General features: G+C 46.5%; 2 protein-coding genes across 2 annotated transcripts in view; one reads left to right on the forward strand and one right to left on the reverse strand.

Moving 5' to 3' along the window:
• TDRD9 (tudor domain containing 9) overlaps window positions 1-2,517 on the reverse strand; it is a 140,134-nt gene extending 137,617 nt beyond the window's left edge. The window contains exon 1 of the mRNA XM_032267563.1: window positions 2,310-2,517. Coding sequence (XP_032123454.1) covers window positions 2,310-2,311 — 2 coding nt within the window. The 5' untranslated portion in view covers window positions 2,312-2,517. The remainder of the gene's footprint in view (window positions 1-2,309) is intronic.
• Window positions 2,392-14,031, forward strand: LOC116542595. Its single transcript, XM_032267593.1, has 5 exons — window positions 2,392-2,433; window positions 2,987-3,063; window positions 7,527-7,689; window positions 12,708-12,731; window positions 13,653-14,031. Exons 1-5 carry the CDS (start codon window positions 2,392-2,394, stop codon window positions 13,806-13,808), a joined length of 462 nt encoding a protein of 153 aa, XP_032123484.1. The 3' UTR covers window positions 13,809-14,031.
• Window positions 14,032-19,523: the final 5,492 nt, after the last annotated feature.

A 19,523-nucleotide genomic window follows, 5' to 3' on the forward strand; every position in this document is an offset into this window, starting at 1 on the left:
TTTTTTTTTTTTAAACTGCCATCTAAAGATACTCTCTTGATGCTGCTTCAGTTTGGAAGTTTGCCCATTTGGAAAGTTGCCATAGTGTTGTTTGTTTTGTTTTGTTTTGTTTGTTTGTTTTGAGATGGAGTTTCGCTCTTGTTACCCAGGCTGGAGTGCAATGGCGCAATCTTGGCTCACCGCAACCTCCGGCTCCTGTGTTCAAGCAATTCTCCTGCCTCAGTCTCCCATGTAGCTGGGAGTACAGTCACTCGCCACCATGCCCAGCTAATTTTTGTACTTTTAGTAGAGACAGGGTTTCACCATGTTGACCAGGATGGTCTCGAGCTCTTGACCTCGTGATCCACCCGCCTCAGCCTCCCAAAGTGCTGGGATTATAGGCGTGAGCCACTGTGCCCAGCTGCCATAGTGTTTTTTGACCAAACACTAGTTAATGTTCTGACCAGACACTAGTTAACTATTGACCATTATGAAAAACATTCGGAATCGTCACAGACTGAATGGCTTTGAGCGCCCTTCATTTGATTCAGTAGTTCTCGGTGCTCCCTGTTCATTTGGTCAAGTTCATCTTGCATTCCTGTCTAAAGTTCAGAGTTAAACTTGACATCAGGCAGGTCTTCATGGATTTGTCACATCTAGACCAGAACACATGGGAAGGCCACTGAACCCCTAGTGGGCCTTGGTATTTTGGGAAGGTTTTGCATATTTGCATTCACTAAGCTGTCCACCAAAAAGGGAAAACTTGACAGCTGAGAGCAGTTAGAAACGGTGTTGGTGCCATTAAGCAGCACTCTCCTTAAAGCAGAAGCTGTGCTCAAAGTATCTTGCTGTCTTCTCCAGCCTTTCTAGCCACAAAATGCAGCATTTTGCACTTTGAATAAATCTGCTGGAGTGGCCCTTTCCTTAAACATTTTGGGTTTCTGTGTCTGTGTGTTTTTTTAAGATGTGCATTTCTTAGGATGTTTTGGATTTGAAACTAAAGACATTAAAACTCTTGGGCCAGGCACAGTGGCTCACACCTGTAATCCCACTTTAAGAGGCCAAGGTGGGAGGCTCACTTGAGGCCAGCAGTTCAAGACCAGCCTGGCCAACATAGCAAAGGCTGTTGATCTCAAGTCTAGTTTGAAGTTCAGAAGCTCTGTCTTGAAACAGCTCTCCCTGATGTTCTTCCTAAAGTTGTTCCTAAACGCTTGTTCTTGTCCTCAGCAGTTTTATAAGTCATTTTAAGTCTAAAACATTTTTAGTGTAGGACAGTGATTCCCAAACCTGGTCTGGTCTCAGGACCCCTTTACACTCTTAAAAGTTACTGAGGACCCTAAAGAGATTTTGTTTATGTGGGTTATGTCTACTTTATTAGGGATTACAACTGAGAAACGTTTTTATTCATTTTAAAATAATAATAGGCCGGGCGCGGTGGCTCACGCCTGTAATCCCAGCACTTTGGGAGGCCGAGGCGGGTGGATCACGAGGTCAAGAGATCGAGACCATCCTGGTCAACATGGTGAAACCCCGTCTCTACTAAAAATACAAAAAATTAGCTGGGCATGGTGGCGCATGCCTGTAATCCCAGCTACTCAGGAGGCTGAGGCAGGAGAATTGCCTGAACCCAGGAGGCGGAGGTTACGGTGAGCCGAGATCGCGCCATTGCACTCCAGCCTGGGTAACAAGAGCGAAACTCCGTCTCAAAAAAAAAAAAAAAAGTAAAATAATAATAAACCCATTTGATGTTAAAGAGCGTATTTCTGTAAAACATCACTATAATTTCCAAAAAAAATTTTGTATCTGTGAGAGGAGTGACACTTTTACATTTTCAAAGATCTCTTAGTGTCTAGTTGCATGAGAAACAGCTGGATTCTCAAATCTATTTCTGTAGTCATTCTGATGTAATATCACAAGTCATATGACCTCTAGAAAACTCCACTGTACACTTGTGAGAGAATCCTAGCAAAAAAGACAAAGCCAGGTGCAGTGGCTCACACCTATAATCCCAGCACTTTGGGAGGCCAAGGCGGGTGTGTCACTTGAACTCAGAAATTCAAGACCACCCTGGGCAACGTGGCGAAACCCTATCTCTACCAAAAATACAAAAATTAACCAGGCATGCTGGCACGAGCCTGTAGTACCAGCCACTCGGAAGGCTGGGGTGGGAGAATCACTTGAACTGAGGAGTGGAGTGCAGTGAGTGGAGATTGTGTCATTACACTCCAGCCTGGGTAATGGTGAAACCTTGTCTTAAGAAAGAAAGGAGGGAGGGAGGGAGGGAGGGGCAAAGACTATTGACCATTATGAAGAAGGTAGTTTTTACTCACATTTGAAGAACTGCCAGAGCAAGTTTGCAAGCTTTCCGTGCAGTTTCTTTGATCCTAAGCTCTTTTCCCTTCAAGCAGAACCATGTTCATTCTTCATTCCTTCTGCACCCTCATCCTTCCATCTGTGAACATTTTAGGACCTTCCAGATTTATTAAGCTAAGGGGAAATGTTAAGCCCTGGTAACTGAGGCAGGTAGCATGGCTATTTTTCTTCTCTAGTGCATGACATTTGCTTTCTGACCTTTGTGTTGAGATGTTACACATTAACCATTCTCCCTATTCTTCATTCAAACCTAGGCTAAGTGACATTGGCAATAGAGAACCCTGGGAACTGTTACCTCTCCATAGCAGAAGTTAAGTAGTTCCCCTTAGACTGTGATCAGTAGTTGTCAAGTCTTCTATTTATGTTAGCCTTTGTATGGAAAATGTAACTCAGTTTTCAGCACCTGCTTTTGCCTGTATGAATGATCCTTTTTCCCACATCAAGAGCCCTGATCACCATTCTTTGGTGTTCACTTGTATCCAGACACCCTCACACTTTGTGCTTGAATAAATTATTTTGGAGAGAGATCTAAGATGGCTGATCACTAGCAGCTCGGGATTGTAGCTCCCAGTGAAAGCACAGAGAACGAGAGGACGCCACAATTTCAGACGAATTTTTGTTGCTCACGGACAAGGAGATTCCCAGCGGAGGAGCCCCACGGGTCGCCAGCACGACTCTTGTGGGCCGCGTGGCGGTTTTGCCAGCGCCTCGGTGCGGCGCTTCTTGGTGCAGAGTCAGAAAAGCACCATCAATCTTAACACCACTGCTTTAGCCGGCACAGTGGGTTGCTCAGATTTTAGCGCTGGGAATCAACAAGTTGGAAGTCCACTCAGAAACCTAATTAGAAAGTCGGTAATTACAAAGACAACAGATGGATAAATTTATAATGAAGGGAAGAAACCAGCCTAAAAAGGCTGAGAATACCCAAAATCAGAATGCCTCTCTCTCTACAGGGGATCACAGTTCCTCATCAGCAACAGAACAAGGCCTGATGGAGAACGAGTGTGTTCCATTAGCAGAGCAGGCTTCAAAAGGTGGTTGATAAGAAACTTCTGTGAGTTAAAAGAACTTGTTCTAACCCAATGCAAAGAAACTAAGAACGTTGAAAAAAGGTTTGACGAAATGCTAACGAGAATAGACAGAGAGGAATATAAGTGAATTAATGGAGCTGAAAAACAAAACGAGAACTTCGCAAAGTATGCACAAGTTTTAACAGCCGAATTGATCAAGCAGAAGAAAGGATATCAGAGGTCGAAGACCAACTTAATGAAATAAAACGAGAAGACAAGATTAGGGAAAAAAGGATAAAAAGGAACGAGCAAAGTCTCCAAGAAATATGGGACTATGTGAAAAGTCCTAATCTGCGTTTGATAGGTGTACCTGAATGTGACGAAGAGAATCAATCCAAGCTAGAAAATACGCTTCAGGATATTATTCAGGAAAACTTTCCCAACCTAGCAAGTCAGGACATATTCAACTCCAGGTAATACAGAGAACACCACAAAGATATTCCTCAAGAAGACCAACCTCAAGGCACATAATCATCAGATTCACCAGGGTTGAAATGAAAGAGAAAATATTAAGGGCAGCTAGAGAGAAAGGTCAGGTTACCCACAAAGGGAAGCCTATCAGACTTACAGCAGATCTCTCAGCAGAAACCCTACAAGCCAGAAGAGAGTGGGGGCCAATATTCAACATCCTTAAAGAAAAGAGCTTGCAACCCAGAATTTTACATCCAGCCAAACTAAGTTTCAAAAGCGAAGGAAAAATAAAATCTTTTATGAACAAGCCAAGCACTCAGAGATTTCATCACCACCAGGCCTGCTTTACAAGAGCTTCTGAAAGAACCACTACACATAGAAAGGAACAACCAGTATCAGCCTTTCCAAAAATATACCAAAAAGTAAAGAGCATCAACATAATGAAGAATTTACATCAACTAATGGGCAAAACAGCCAGCTAACATCAAATGGCAGTATTAAACTCACATATATTATTAATCCTAAATTTAAATCGACTAAATCCCCCAATCAAAAGACACAGCCAAAACCCATTGGTATGCTGCATCCAGACTCATATGCAAGGATACACAAAGACTCAACGGGATGGAGAAAGATTTACCAACCAAATGGAAAGCAAAAATAAATAAATAAAAAGCAGGAGTTGCAATTCTCGCCTCTGGTAAAATAGACTTTAAAGCAACAAAGATCAAAAGAGGCAAAGAAGGACATTACATAACGGTAAAATGATCAATGCAACAAGAAGAGCTAACGATCCTGAATATATACGCACCCAATACAGGAACACCCAGATACATAAGACTTATAAAGAGACTTAAACTCCCCCAAAATAATAGTGGGAGACTTCAACATCAATATTAGACAGATCAATGAGACAGAAAATTAACAAGGATATCCAGGACTTGAACTCGGATTTGGAACAAGTAAACTTAATAAACATTTATGGGACTCTCCACTTTAAATACACAAAATATACACTCTTATCAGCACCACATCACACTTACTTACAGGTTTAAATGAAATATTGATTGGCTGCTTGTTTGTTATTTTCTTCCCTCATTTTTTTCCTGTCTCCATTATTAAGCACAAGTATTGGTATAAAAGAGGTTTTCAATACCCATTTTTAGACTGCATTCTAGCCTGGGCATTAAAGCAACACTTCCATTCTCTCTCCCTCTTCCTCTTCCTCTTTCTTCCTCTCATTCATTCTTTTTTTTTTTTTTTTTTTTTTTTTAAAAAGAGAACTCTAAAAAAAAAAAAAGAAATTATTTTACTGGATCCTGGCTGGGTGTGGTGTCTCACACCTATAATCCCAGCACTTTGGGAGGCCGAGGCTGGTGGATCATGAGGTCAGGAATTCAAGACCAGCCTGGCCAGCAGGGTGAAACCCCATCTCTGCTAAAAATACAAAAATTAGCCAGGTGTGGTGGTGCACCTGTAAACCCAGCTATTCTGGAGGCTGAGACAAGAGAATCGCTTGAACCTGGGAGGTAGAGGTTGCAGTAAGCTGAGATCACACCGCTGTACTCTAGCCTGGGCAACAGAGCAAGACTCAGTCTCAGGGGAAAAAAATAAACTATTTTAATTGGATCCTGAACCTTTTTATTATTTTAACTTGACACATCTGAGCTCATTTTCACTGTGCCTGAATAATGAACATTTATTTTACTGTGGATCTGCTCGTGATTTTTTCAGTCCTAGCTACACCATTTTATAAACCCCCCACCATTTCACAGACCCTAGTCAGTGATACATTCCTTGGGGACTCCAACCGTGAGAAACATCCTGCCCAAGTGCCTGACTGCAGGAACAGCCTTATCACATCCTGCCAGGCAGCAAGCCATACTGTCCAGACCCTCCAGCCCAGACCTATAATTGCCCCAGCCTCTAAGCAGCAGTGGGCTCTGGCACTAAGCTGGTTCCCCCCTCCACAGGGTTTTGCTGGCAATAAACCTGTGTTGCTGTTGAAGCCACCAACTAACTCTCTCTCTCTCTCTCTCTCTCTCTCTCTCGCTCTCTCGCTCTCTGTTTGTCTCTTTGTCTGTCTTTAACCTTCGCCTTCCCTTCAAAACCTAACAATTTCCTCTTTTTTTTTCTTTAGAGATGAGATCTTAGTATATTGCCCAGGCTGGTCACGAAATGCTGGGCTCAAGCAGTCCTCCCAAAGTGTTGGGATTGCAAGGGTAAGACACCATGCCCAGCACAATTTCCTCATTCATGGTTTGTCCTAAACTATAGTTTACCTTCTTTCCTGAATGCCAGTCTCCTTGTGTATACAATTCTTGGTTGGCAGTTATTTTCTTTGAGATTTTATCTTTACCTTTTTATTGTGAGATTTCAATGTATTGATTTATTTTTATTTATCTGCCTGCTTGGTTTCTGGAAGGCTTTTGGAATCTTTGGCATGATGTTTTTCTCATCACTTTTGGAAAATTCTCAGCCATTAGTTCTTCAAATATTTCTTCCCCACCTCTTTTACTTCCTTCTAAGACACCAGTTACCTATATGATGGCGTTTCCTGCTGTATCTTCTTATTTTCTGAATGGCTTCTTCTATCTTGCAGCTCAGTAATTCTTCAACTGTCTAATCCGCCAAACTCATTTAATTTTTTTTGTTTTGTTTGATTGTTTGAAACAGAATCTCACTCTGTCACCCAAGCTGGAATACAGTGGCACCATCTTGGCTCACTACAACCTCTGCCTCCCAGGTTCAAGCGATTCTCCTGCCCCAGTTTCCCAAGTAGTTAGGATTACAGGTGCCCACCACCGTGCCTGGCTAATTTTTGTATTTTTAGTAGAGATGGGGTTTCGCCATACTGGTCAGGCTGGTCTCAAACCTATGACCTCAGGTGATCTGCCTGCTAAATTGTTTTATGATTTCTAGTTCTCTACTGGAAAACATTTCTGGAAAAAAAAATTCTGTTTTTTTTAAAGACTATTAAGTCGTGTCTGGAGCCCCTGTGGAAGTTTTATATTATCTGTTAAGAAGAATATGCACAGAATACAGATATAAAAATATGCAGAGCAGGCCGGGCGCGGTGGCTCACGTCTTTTATCGCGGCACTTTGGGAGGCTGAGGCAGGTGGATCACCTGAGGTCAGGAGTTCAAAACCAGCTTGGCCAACATGGTGAAACCCAGTTTCTACTAACAATACAAAAATTAGCCCAGTGTAGTGACGGGCATCTGTAATCCCAGCTACTCAGGAGGCTGAGGGACGAGAATCGCTTGAACCCAGGAGGCAGAGGTTGCAGTGAGCTGAGATCACGCCACTGCACTGCAGCCTGGACGACAGAGTGAGATTCCGTCTCAAAATGTGTGTGTGTCTCTATGTGTGTCTATGTGTGTACATATATGTATATGTATGTGTGTATATATATTATACATGCAGAGCCAAACAACAACACAAAGGATCAAAACACACCACTAAAATGGGAGACTTGGCTTACTTTAACATAACAGTAAAAAAGGTCCCTTTTCTTAGGCTAACCAGCTCTCCCGGTTTGTCTAGAACTTTCCCGGTTTCCGCGTTGAAAGTCCCACGTCCCAGGAAACCCATCAGTCGTGGCAAGATGTGGAGGGTTAGCCACCCTGCGTGACACACGCGGCACACCCCCAACGCACCCTCTCCCCGTCCCTTCTTGCCTGCGGCACCAGGGCGACCGCCGGGGGCGCTGTGGTGCACCGTCGCGGCCGGGGGAGGCACTCTGGCCTTGCGGCGTCGCTGCTGCTTCCGCCTTCCCGGCAGCCCCTGCTCGGCGACCTTTCTCAGTTGGGTGCGGATTTGTGGTGCCCCCTGAGCTGTCTTTGCTGCGCCAAGGTGAGTGCGGGGACCTGGCCCTGGCCCCCGAGGTGCGAGACGGCGGGGGCGGGAGGGCGAGAAGCTGCCTTGGCCTCCGCTGACCTTGGGATCCCACCCGTCCGCCGGCACGCGCCAGCCTTTCCGCCCTGCCTCCCCTTCTCTAAAGGGAAGGAGGCCTGGGTCGGCTGCCGGAGGAAAGCATCGCCCGGCCCGCGCCGCGCTGGGTGCCCCTGTGTTCTCGCCTGCTTTTGATAGCGTACCCTGGCCTTGAGAGGTTCAGCTGCCCAACCTAGAGGCCACGCAGGCAGAGAAGCCAGAGTCCAGGCCAAGAACTCTGACTCCACGTCCAGTGCCTTCTCTCCGTTATAACTCAGGTTTCCTTGCACCACACCTGTCCTCCACGTTATGTTGTAGACGAGAAGGACTTGGGTGAGGCGGCAGGGAAACTGAAACGAGATCGTATGTTGATGATTGAAACTGTATGGAACTCGCGGGTCAGACGTTTCGCGTTTCCAGTGTAAGGTCAGGTAATAGTTTGCCCTTAATGTAATGTGCCAGAACTTTGCAGGTTTAGATGGATACAATAGACACCCGTTTGACCTATGAATAGGATGGAGTTTTAAAAGATCTGATGCTGTAAAACTGACAGAGCTAGGAAATATGCCTGGACAGAATGGACTCAGGTGGAGACAGGCGGGGCCCTCATTTTATTCCGTATTGGGAACATGTCACTTGTCCAGGCAAATATGGCAACTAAAGTCAAAGGGAAGGAGGGGGAAAGGTAGTCTACTGTATAGCAGGGCCCCTGTTGTATTGGGGACCAAGGGTAACTTTGTAAGGAGACCATACCAGGATGCCTGGGCCCTGAGCAAAATGTCAGGATGACTCAGTTTCTTTAGTTCCTTCTCTTTTTTTTCTCTTTTTTTTTTTTTTTGAGACGGAGTCTTGCTCTGTCTCCAGGCTGGAGTGCGGCGGCACAATCTTGGCTCACTGCAACCTCCGCTTCCCTGGTTCAAGCGATTCCCCTGCCTCAGCCTCCCAAGTAGCTGGGACTACAGTCTCACGCCAGCATGCCCAGCTAATTTTTTTGTATTTTAGTAGTGACCGGGGTTTCACCATGGCCAGGATGGTCTCCATCTCCTGACCTCGTGATCCACCCTCCTCGGTCCCCCAAAGTGCCTGGGATTACAGGTGTGAACCACCGTGCCCGGCCAACTTTTTTTTTTTTTTTTTTTTTTTTTTTTTTTTTTTTGAGACGGAGTCTCACTCTGTCGCCAGGCTGGAGTGCAATGGCACGATCTCAGCTCACTGCAGCCTCCGCCTCGCGGGTTCAAGTGATTCTCCTGTCTCAGCCTCCCAAGTAGCTGGGATTGCAGGTACACGCCACCACGCCCAGCTAATTTTTGTATTTTTAGTAGAGGTAGAGTTTCACCATGTTGGCCAGGGTGGTCTCGATCTCTCGACCTGGTGATTCGCCCACCTCAGCCTCCCAAAGCGCTGGGATTACAGGTGTGAGCCACTGCACCCAGCCTCTTTAGTCCCTTCTTACCGTAGCCATCGCACTCTCCCAGTTTACTTTGCCCTTTTCCTTCTAGACCCTCATCTGACCTTGCTCTGTCCAAAGCCCCTCCCTGGCCTAAATGAGGGCATCTTAAGTCTTCCTTGTGTTAGAATCTCAGTGGCTTAGTGTTAATTATAGCCATCAACTATATATTTATAGCAATTCTGTTACTGCTGTGATCATTCACTGAATTTTTTGAGAGAGAATCTCGATTTGTTGCCCAGGCTGTAGTGCAGGGGTGCAGTGGCGTGATCTCTGCTCACTGCAACCTCCGCCTCCTGGGTTCAAGCGATTCTCCTGTCTCAGCCTCCCCAGTAACTGAAATTACAGACACACACCACCACGCCCAGGTAATGTTTGTATTTTTAGTAGAGATGATATTTCACCATGTTGTCCAGGCTGGTCTCGAACTCCTGACCTCAAGAGACCTGCCTGCCTCAGCCTCCCAAAATGCTGGAATTACAGGCAGGAGCCACCATGCCCAGTCCGTTTTGTTTTCTGAATTTTTTTTTTTTTTTTTTTTTTTTTTTTTGAGACAGAGTCGTGCTCCATTTGGAGTGCAGTGGCATGATCTCAGCTCACTGCAACCTCTGTCTCCCAGGTTCAAGCAATGCCCCTGCCTCAACCTCCTGAGTAACTGGCACACACCACCACACCTGGCTAATTTTTTGTATTTTAGTAGAGCCGGGGTTTCACCATAGCCGGGATGGTCTCGATATAATGACCTCATGATCTGCCTGCCTCGGCCTCCCAAAGTGCTGGGATTACAGGCGTGAGCCACCGTGCCTGGCCCATTCTCTGAATTTTTATTCCATACTAGGCGCTAGGCTGGGTCCATTAGGTTCCTCCTTGAATTGCATTGAGAGCCCTGTGGAGACAAGTGGAGGTATCCATGTTTCACGGAATAGGAAACCTCCGAAATAATGGCGAAAGGGACTTGGCCCACAGTTGAGAGCTGCGCAGGCAGAGCTGATGTTGGAGCCCAGGATTCCCAAGCTTCCAAACCCACTGGTCCTGTACGGTGCCTCCTTCCTAGTCGTTGCCGAGAGATGAGGGATTCACTCCATGCCTCTGAACTCTTCTAGTGTGGGGCCTCCAGAAACCTCCTCTGGGTTTTGTTTGGATCATCTGTGGCACATTCTCAAAGCAGGGCTCTTGGTTTCTTGGAAACTCACAATTTATCAGAGCATTCGAGGACAGTTTAAGGACAGGAAATTTGAGGACGGACATATCTGCAAGGTGTTCCAGGAGAAGGACACAGTCACATCCTGCAAGGTCACACCTTGGGCCAGTCTTCACCACTGTCCTTGCCTAAATAAGTCCGCTCATAGGGAAGGGCAGGAAAGTGGTGTTGGAGGCAGGTCCTCATCATCGGAGCATGGCATACAGACTCGGTGTGGGCAGTCCTGCCAACCTCCTACAGGATTGTGGGCGGCTTTCTCCAAGTGCCCACTTTATAGGGGTGGGAAGCAGTGTAGGAAATAAGTATGTAGAACACTTTAAAATGCTGTTAAAGAGCCAGGCACAGTGGCTCATGCCTATAATCCCAGCATTTTGAGAGGCCAAGGCGGGCGGATCATCTGAGGTCGGGAGTTCGAGACCAGCCTGACTAACATGAAGAAACCCCATCTCTACTAAAAATACAAAATTAGCCAGGCATGGTGGCACATGCCTGTAATCCCAGCTACTCAGGAGGCTGAAGTAGGAGAATTCCTTGAATCCGGGAGGCAGAGGTTGCAGTGAGCCAAGATTGCACCATTGCACTCCAGCCAGCGCAACAAGAGTGAAACTCTGTCTAAAAAAAAAAAATGGCCAGGTGTGGTGGCTCATGCCTGTAATCCTAGTACTTTGGGAAGCCGAGGTGGGTGGATCGCCTGAGGTCAGGAGTTCGTGCTAGCCTGATCAACATAGTGAAACCCCGTCACTACTAAAAATACAAAAAATTATCTGGGCGTGGTGGTGGGCACCTGTAATCCCAGCTGCTTGGGAGGCTGAGGCAGGAGAATCACTTGAACCCCAGAAGCGGAGGAGGTTGCAGTGAGCTGAGGTCATGCCCTTGCAATCCAGCCTGAGCAACAAGAACAAGATTCCGTCTCAAAAAAAAAAAAAAAAAAAAAGTGTGAGTGCAGAACAGGCCTAGCACAGGCAAGGCTCCCTGTTGGGTAATTGTGGGAAATAGGGTTGAACTTAACAAATTAAAATCTCTTACCAGTTAGCTTTAGAACAATAATCATTTTAATTTCTAATCCCTGTGTTCATTTTCAGATGCTTCAAAATTTTATTAAAAATATGTGGCTCCCCTTGAAACCCTACTATACTGAAGTTTACCAGGAGATTTGGGTAGGAATGGGGCTGATGGGCTTCATCTTTTATAAACTCCATGCCGCCGGTACGTTTCTTTATGTTTGATTTTTTTTGGGGTCAGGAAGAAAAGTATTTTCAAAAAGAATTACAATTCACATTGTAAAGGAACTATGGGTCTTAACTAGGTATGAACATCAGAACTATCTGCAGTCCTTTGTAAAAACACAGGGAGCACGTGTCAGCTGTAAAAGACTTTTGGGGACAATGGGAATTTTTTTACCTCTTTTTTTTTTTTTTTGAAACAGTCTCACTCCAGTGCCCAGGCTGGAATGCAATGGCACAGTCATGGCTCACTGCAACCGCAACCTCCTGGGCTCAGGTGGTTCTCCCACCTCAGCCTCCCAACTATTTGGGACCACAGGCACCTGTCACTACCTAACACCACCACACCTGGCAAACTTTTTTTTGTACTTTTTTTGTTTTGTTTTGTTTTTTTGTTTGTTTGTTTTGTTTTTTTGGTAGCGATGAGGTTTTGCCATGTTGCCCAGGCTGGTCTGAAACTCGTGGGCTCAAACAATCCTCCAGTCTTGGCTTCCCAAAGTGCTGGAATTACAAGCGTGAGTCACAACACCTGGGCCAATTGGGGAAATTTGAACAAGACTTTAATATCAGAGAATTGTGAGTTTTCTTAGGTGTGAAACTGGTATTCGTTTTAAGAGATGAAGGCTTAAATATCTAAGGTATGGTTTCATGGTATGTGGTATTTCATTGCACCCTTTCAACTGTTCTGAATATTTGAAATTTGTGTGTAATAAAATTCAGAAGGGAGGAAGAACCACTTGGTTCTCAGTAGCACAGAGCAGTGCGGCCCAATCACATGTAACTAAGCCATTGATTACAAAGATGAAAGAAAGAAAACTTGATGCTGCAAGACTGGCGTTTAGGACATTGTAGAGGGTAAGGAGCCCTGCAACTTTGAAAGGGCTCTTAGCTGTTCCTAGAACATCTTTGGTAGGAATTTTACCATTTCTTGGCTATGAGACATACTTTCTGAAAGCTTCCTATAATTGCTTTACCTAAGCTATGATGCCTTCAGCTAAATGTTAGTTTTGACAAAGGTATTTTTGTGAAGCATTGATATGACTGATTTTTTTCCTTCCTTTTATTTTAGATAAAAGAAAGAAGGCTGCGAAAGGTAAGTTTTTGCTTCTTAAAATGGTTGGGAATGGAAAACCCCATGTCTTTTCAGGACAAGGTATATCATTGTTCTGAATTGAAATTGATACATGGTTCAGTAAACATGTAAGATGCAGTCGAAATGCTTCACAACTTGAAGTTTGCTATGCATGCTGGAAAAAAGAATTCTGAATTTCTGCTTTTTTTAATGCCTGAAGGATAAGAATTTCTGTTTTTTATAGTCAGGTGGATCAAGTAAAACTTCCGGGAGTAATAGAGGAATGAATTGTTAACTAGAGGTAGTCAACATCACCAGCAGGGAAGCACGAGTGAGCCGTGCCAGTGTGCTGTCCTAGAAGTTCCCTCCTTAACTGCAACCTCTGCCTTCTGGGTTCAAGCGATTCCCCTGCCTCAGCCTCCCAAGTAGCTGGGATTACAGGCATCCACCACCATACCCGGCTAATTTTTGTATTTTTAATTGAGATGGGGTTTCACCATGTTGGCCAGGCTGGTCTCGAACTCCTGACCTCAGGTGATCGCCTTGGCCTCCCATAGTACTGGGATTACAGGTGTGACCGCACCTGGCCTTTAATGTATTTTGAAAGAAAGCATCTTAGAAATTTATGCCCTAGTGCCAATGAAACTGTAGCCATTTGAGTGTTGCACAAACCCAGGACTGGCTACCTGAGTTTGAGGAAGAGGTGTTTCCCTGCCCTGTCTTCTTAGTGCTGTGGGTGGCTGCCGGTCTGCTGTCATTACGTGAACCCTTAGGCACACTGGGTGTTCCATATAGAAATAATCCTACTTTTTAATACTATTGCAAGGTGTCATCTGTACTTTTGGACTGTTAATCAACTTTTTTTGATACTTGTATAATAAATTACATCCTACTTGTTCCTTCCTTCTTAAATTGTATTTATGTATGCATCTCTTTCAAAAGCTGCAGCGTCTGCTCATGATCATCATTAACCAGCTTACTTGGAGTACCTGTGAAAGAAAACATCAGTCTGCCTGTAAATTTGAGCAAGCCGTGTTAGATGGGGCACGTGGACCATCACTGTACACTTGTATGAGTACCATTTACTTCATGGCATGAATAAATGGATCTGTGAGATGCTCTGCTACCTGGTACTGCTTTCACTGCGTTCCCCCGCCCAGCCCCTCCAGTGTGCCAGGCATACTCTTTGTAGATCATTTGTCATGCAGCAGATGCAGTCAGAGTCTCACTGAGCCACCCGTCATTATAAAATCATTATCTCAGTTGTCACAGGAGCTGGTGATCAGGATCCAGGCACTGCTCAATAAACATGTATTAAACTTGATCCTGCTACTTGTGACCTCTCTGAGTCTCTGTTTTCTTATTTGGAAAATGGAGATGTTAATTATGTAAGCGCTAACTTACAGTTAGGAGGATAAATAAGAGAAAGATTTAAACTATGAAATGTTTTAGAAATAAGGTAGCATTCGATGACATAGTTGAAATTATGAGCTCTAGGAAAAAAATGCATCAGGAAATAATCATCACAAGGCAAAGTACATAATAAGGCCAGTTGAAAAAAATAAAGCCAATTGATTCTAGTTAGGCTAAAATCAAACGCATACTGCATAATGTTTATCTCCATCTAAGACAATTACCACGATCCGTAAAACTGTGTGCTAAAAAGATTCTGAAGCAGCAAGCATGGGGGTAAAGGTGGGTTCGGTTTTCAGTCTGGCACTCGCGGGTGGGCAGGGGAACAGCTGTGGAATGGGGATGATGGCTGCACCCTGGGTGTCCTGTCCTCCTGAGACCATCCTGTTTCTCATCTGTGTGGCATTTGACGTCGTTAGGTCTGGCCCATGGTAGGTGCCCAGCAGATGACTGGGATCTCTGAGCCTCAGTTGCTTTCATAAGACAACCAAAACCTGCCATGTCTTTCTCCAACAGCCTCAGCATTGTTGGACTGTGAGAAGTGTGCAGGAAAGCATTACACAGCATCAGTGGCAGTCAGCGTCAGGTCCTGTGAGATTCAGAGGGTTTGGTTCTAACACAGGAATCGCATTCTTCCTGCTAACGCATTTGGTTCTCTTCTGCCTCCAGAAAATGAATCTGCTATGTTTCAGAAAGTCCCTGCCTTTAAAATTATCCATCTGCCCAGCTGTTCAGGCTTGAGGGTGCATTAGAATCACCTGGAAGGCCATGCTGCAGCCGGCTGGGCCCCGGTGCTTCTGACTGCACTGCTCTAGGAAGGAGCCTGAGAACTCGTATGTCTAACAGCCGTCCAGGACATGTGGATACCAGGAACCCCGCTGGAGAATTTCTGACACAAAGAGCCCAGGCCTGCCCTACCACAGCCCTCGTACCCTCGGCCCCAGGCTCCAGCCCTGTGTCACAAGTCTTAGCACATTTAGTCCACCTTAGTGAGGCATCAGTACAGGCCTTGACTTTCAGAACAGAAAACAGGCTGAGAGGCAGAAACACGCCAAAGATGTTGCAATTAGCAAGCACTGGGGCTGGGGCTTGCACCCCAGGAGCCTGCAGTCTCGTTCAGAGGGAGGTGAGGACAGGCAGGAGCAGATGATGTGTCTGACCTGGAAGGGCTCCCCCACAAAGGCTGGGCCGTTCCTCTTCTCCCTTTACCACTTAAGGGTTCCTTTGACAAATTACCAGGGTAGGCTGGGCACGGTGGCTCACACCTGCACTTTGGGAGGCTGAGGCAGGCAGGAGTTTGAGATCAGCCTGGGCAACATGGTGAAACCCCATCTCTACAAAAAATACAAAAATTAGCCAGACAGGGTGGTGTGCGCCTGTAATCCAGCTGCTGGGGAGGCTGATGCAGGAGGATTGCTTGAGCTTAGGAGGTCAAGACTGCATTCCAGCATGAGCAACAAAGCAAGACCGTCTCAAAAAGGAAAAAAAAAAAGAATTGTATTTGCTATCCCAGAACCCACTTACACACTGAATCCTCAGGGTTTTGGAAACAACCAGGTCTTATCCGAAAGGCAGCCTGTAGGTGGAGCCAGAGGATGTCACCTGGGCTTCCCTATGGGCATGGAGCACGGGGCCCCAGGGACCTGTTTAAAGGAGCATTTGGGGGCAGTGCCAGTGGGTAAGAGGTATGCACAGTGAGCCCCGGGAGCGCACAGGGGACAGCCACTTCAGGAAGGAATCCCAGAGGCTTCTTATCCCAAAGCCTCCACATTCTCCTCTGACTTAATGCAGTGCTTTCCAAAGTGTACTACAGAGTAGCCCCCAAGGCTGGGAGGAGAGAATGTGGCTCCCAGCAGCTGAAGGTGTCATTGTAAACCCTGTGCTCTCCTTAAGTGAGCCTCTCGGGGAGGCATGGTGTTTCTTCCTGCTTGTCACCGTGTATCCCAGGAGTGCACACACCCCAGCCGGAGGCTTCAGAGGGTGTGCTTCCTGCCATCCTTAACGGGGTGTGTCTCTGTAGAGGTACCAGATAAAGAGTTTTGGGGTACCAGGCTGGGCTCTGCTTCATATTTATCTGCACAGTATTCTGTGAGCTCATGCCATCACCCCACTTCGCAGATGAAGAAATGGAGGCCCAGACAGGATAAGTAGTTTGTATTAGAGGATAACTACCTGGTTAACAAACCAACTAGTTAACTGGTAGACCAGGGTTGAAAACCTGACCCACTTCAGAATCGGGACTGGGACTACAGCCCGGCTGCGGACAGCTCCTCCCCCTGTGCTGGGCGTGCATCACCGTCGGGGGTGCAGTGGTGGTTAGCGCAGATTCCTTCACTCCCTGAACACAGAGTCTACAGAGCGGACCTGCAAACACACAGTGCCATGCTTGGCAGGCACAGGACTGAACGTCTGTGCTGTTGGGAACCGCCTGACGGGTGCCGTCATCCTGCCTCGCTGCACACGGGCCGGCGGGGAAGCCCAGCATCTGCTCAACAGCCTCTGAGCATGGCCCTGGCCTCCATCCTTCAGACAAACCAGCCACCTGGAGGCATTGCTGGCACATACAGGGAAACTTGAACATGGGCTGGGCATTAAGTAATGTTGAATTGTTAATTTTATTAGGTGATCATCACCGATGGTATCGCAGTTATTAAAGAAAATGTCTTTGGTTTTAGAAATGCAAGTGCAGGCCGAGCGTGGTGGCTCACGCCTGTAATCCCAGCACTTTGGGAGGCCGAGGTGGGTGGATCACCTGAGGTCAGGGGTTCAAGACCAGCCTGGCCAACATGGCAAAACCCTGTCTCTACTAAAAATACAAAAACTAACCGGACGTGGTGGCATACACCTGTAATCTCAGCTGCTCGGGATGCTGAAGCATGAGAATCGCTTGAACGCAGGAGGCAGAGGGTTGCAGTGAGCTGAGATAGCACCATTGCACTCTAGTCTGGGCAGCAGAGAGAGACTCCATCTCAAAGAAAGAAAACAAAAGTTGAATAATTAAAAAACCAAATTTGAGCATTTGGTATTTGGGTGTCTCAGAAGCCATCAAAAGAAGAGCCAAAGGTTTAGGCAGCTCAGAGTTCCAGGAGTGAACCTCAGCCTTGGCATTACCAGCTCAAGCCAGTTAACCAATGCTGAAGTTACTAAGCTGACACAGAGCCAGAATTGCCCAGGTGTGCACAATGGGAGACGCTTCCACCTTCTCGTCCTTCCCAGAAACCTGGCCAGCCACCTACGCTGGCATCACCTGGGACCTACTAGGAGTGCCATAAAAGCCGGACCCACCCCCAGCTCAGGGAGGCAGAATTAAGCGTTGCCTCCTGTCTCCTTGCAGTCCATTCTCAATAAAGCTTTTTCTTTTGTCAAAAGCCTGTGCCCTAGTGTTGGCTTCTATGAGTGTCAGACAGCGGGCCCACTGCTGGGTAACATGGCATCCTCTTGAGCTACAGTCACTGCCCTGGTAGCTCCTTGGGATTTCAGAACCAAATTACAGCAGGCAGCAGGCAGAGTTTGATGTGACATCCTTGCTCCAGCATCCGGAGGAGGGGTGTTTCACAAAGTGGGAAAGAGTGTATTTCAGAGAGGGAGTTATTCACTGCTAGCCATGTCTAACCCCGAGCAGTTCGTGCACCCAAAGCAGTTCGTGCACCCAAAGCAGTTCACCAAAGCCCACCAACTCCAGCCTGACAACTGCACTCCGGGGACGTCTCTGAGAGGAGGCTGCAGACTCCCATAGACTTCACCCTCCCTCCCCAGGAGAAAGCAGCGGCTAGCACTGGCCTCCCTGGCACTGCTTCTACCACTGCCGCTGACACCAAACGCAAGGCATGGGGAAGAAGGTCGGGGTCTCCGTGGTTGGCACGCTTCCTGAACTTTGTGGAATGTGTGCTGTGCCAGGGACAGTGTCCATCGAGAGGAAGTAAACGATGCTGCTCCCACCTCAGTAAAAACTATTAATTAGGTCATGATGTTGGAGCTGGAATATTACAAGTGTTTGCAGACCTAATGAAAATTAGGAGTGGTAAAAGAGGAATACTAACATTTTAAAAATCATAATAAACCTCAAGTAAAATGCACACAGAGTATCATTCTGGTTTTATTATGCCAGGTAAAAAGTGTTTCCATCAGACGCAGTCTTTGGGGACAGTTTTACTAAGGGTTTGATATTGTGGCGATTTTTTTTTAACTGTCAAAGGAAGTAACCTTTATTTATTTATTTATTTTGAGATGGAGTTTTGCTTTTGTTGCCCAGGCTGGACTGCAATGGTGTGATCTCGGCTCACTGCAACCTCCGCCACCCAGTTTCTAGTAATTCTCCTTCCTCAGCCTCCCAAGTAGCTGGGATTACAGGCATGCACCACTACATGTGGCTAATTTTGTATTTTTAGTAGAGATGAGGTTTCGCCCTGTTGGTCAGGCTGGTCTCGAACTCCTGACCTCAAATAGTCCACCAGCCTCGGCCTCCCAAAGACCTGAGATTACAGACATGAGCCACTGCACCTGGCAAACCTTTTTTTTCTTTTTCTTTTTTTGAGATGGAGTCTCACTCGGTAGCCCAGGCTGGTGTGCAGTGGCGTGATCTCAGCTCATTGCAACCTCTGCCTCCCAGGTCCCAGTTCAAGCAATTCTCCTACCCCAGCCTCCCAAGTAGCTGGGATTACAGGCATGAGACACCATGCCCAGCTAATTTTTGTAATTTTTAGTAGAGACGGGGTTTCACCATGTTGGCTAGTCTGGTCTTGAGCTCCTGCCCTCGTGATCTGCCCACCTCAGCCTCCCAAAGTGCTGGGATTTCAGGCCTGAGCCACCATGCCCAGCCCCCCTTTTTTTCCCTTTAGAGACAGAGTCTTGCTTTGCTGCCCAGGCTGGAGTGCAGTGGCACTGTCAGGGCTCGCTGCAGTTGCCTCACTCTCCCAAAGTGCTGGGATTATAGGCATGATCCAGCGCACCCCACCAGGCTGCACTCCAGCCTGGGTGACAGACTGTCTCAAAAAAAAAAAAAAAAAAAATTATGAACCAGGCACAGTTGCTCACATTTGTAATCTCAGCACTTTGGGAGGCCAAGGCAGGTGGATCCCTGAGGTCGCGATTTCGAGACCAGCCTGACCAAACAGTTTAGTAGAAATCCCATCTCTATTAAAAATACAAAATTAGCCAGGCGTGGTGGTGCACGCCTATGATCCCAGCTATTCAGGAGACTGAAGCAGGAGAATCGCTTGAACCAGGGAGGTGGAGGTTGCTGTGAGCCAAGATGGTGCCATTGCACTCCAGCCTGGGCAACAGGGGCAAAACTCAAAAAAAAAAAAAAAAAATTTACACAAATGACTTATCTGTGCATGGCCTGTACGCCCCGGCACCGCAGATCATTCCGCAAATGCCTTACCTGCGCACGCCCTGTGC

The sequence above is a fragment of the Sapajus apella genome, unplaced genomic scaffold (assembly GCF_009761245.1).
Source record: "Sapajus apella isolate SASKATOON/1434 unplaced genomic scaffold, GSC_monkey_1.0 scaffold170, whole genome shotgun sequence".
Classification (NCBI taxonomy): Eukaryota; Metazoa; Chordata; class Mammalia; order Primates; family Cebidae; genus Sapajus; species Sapajus apella.

Bases quoted from the DNA above. Each gene is read 5' to 3' on its own strand.
- LOC116542595 (XM_032267593.1), top strand. From the start codon at position 2,392: ATGTTCATTCTTCATTCCTTCTGCACCCTCATCCTTCCATCT. The intron at 2,434-2,986 runs GTGAACATTTTA...CTCACGGACAAG, and splicing joins GCACCCTCATCCTTCCATCT to GAGATTCCCAGCGGAGGAGC. The intron at 7,690-12,707 runs GTGAGTGCGGGG...CTTTTATTTTAG, and splicing joins GCTGTCTTTGCTGCGCCAAG to ATAAAAGAAAGAAGGCTGCG.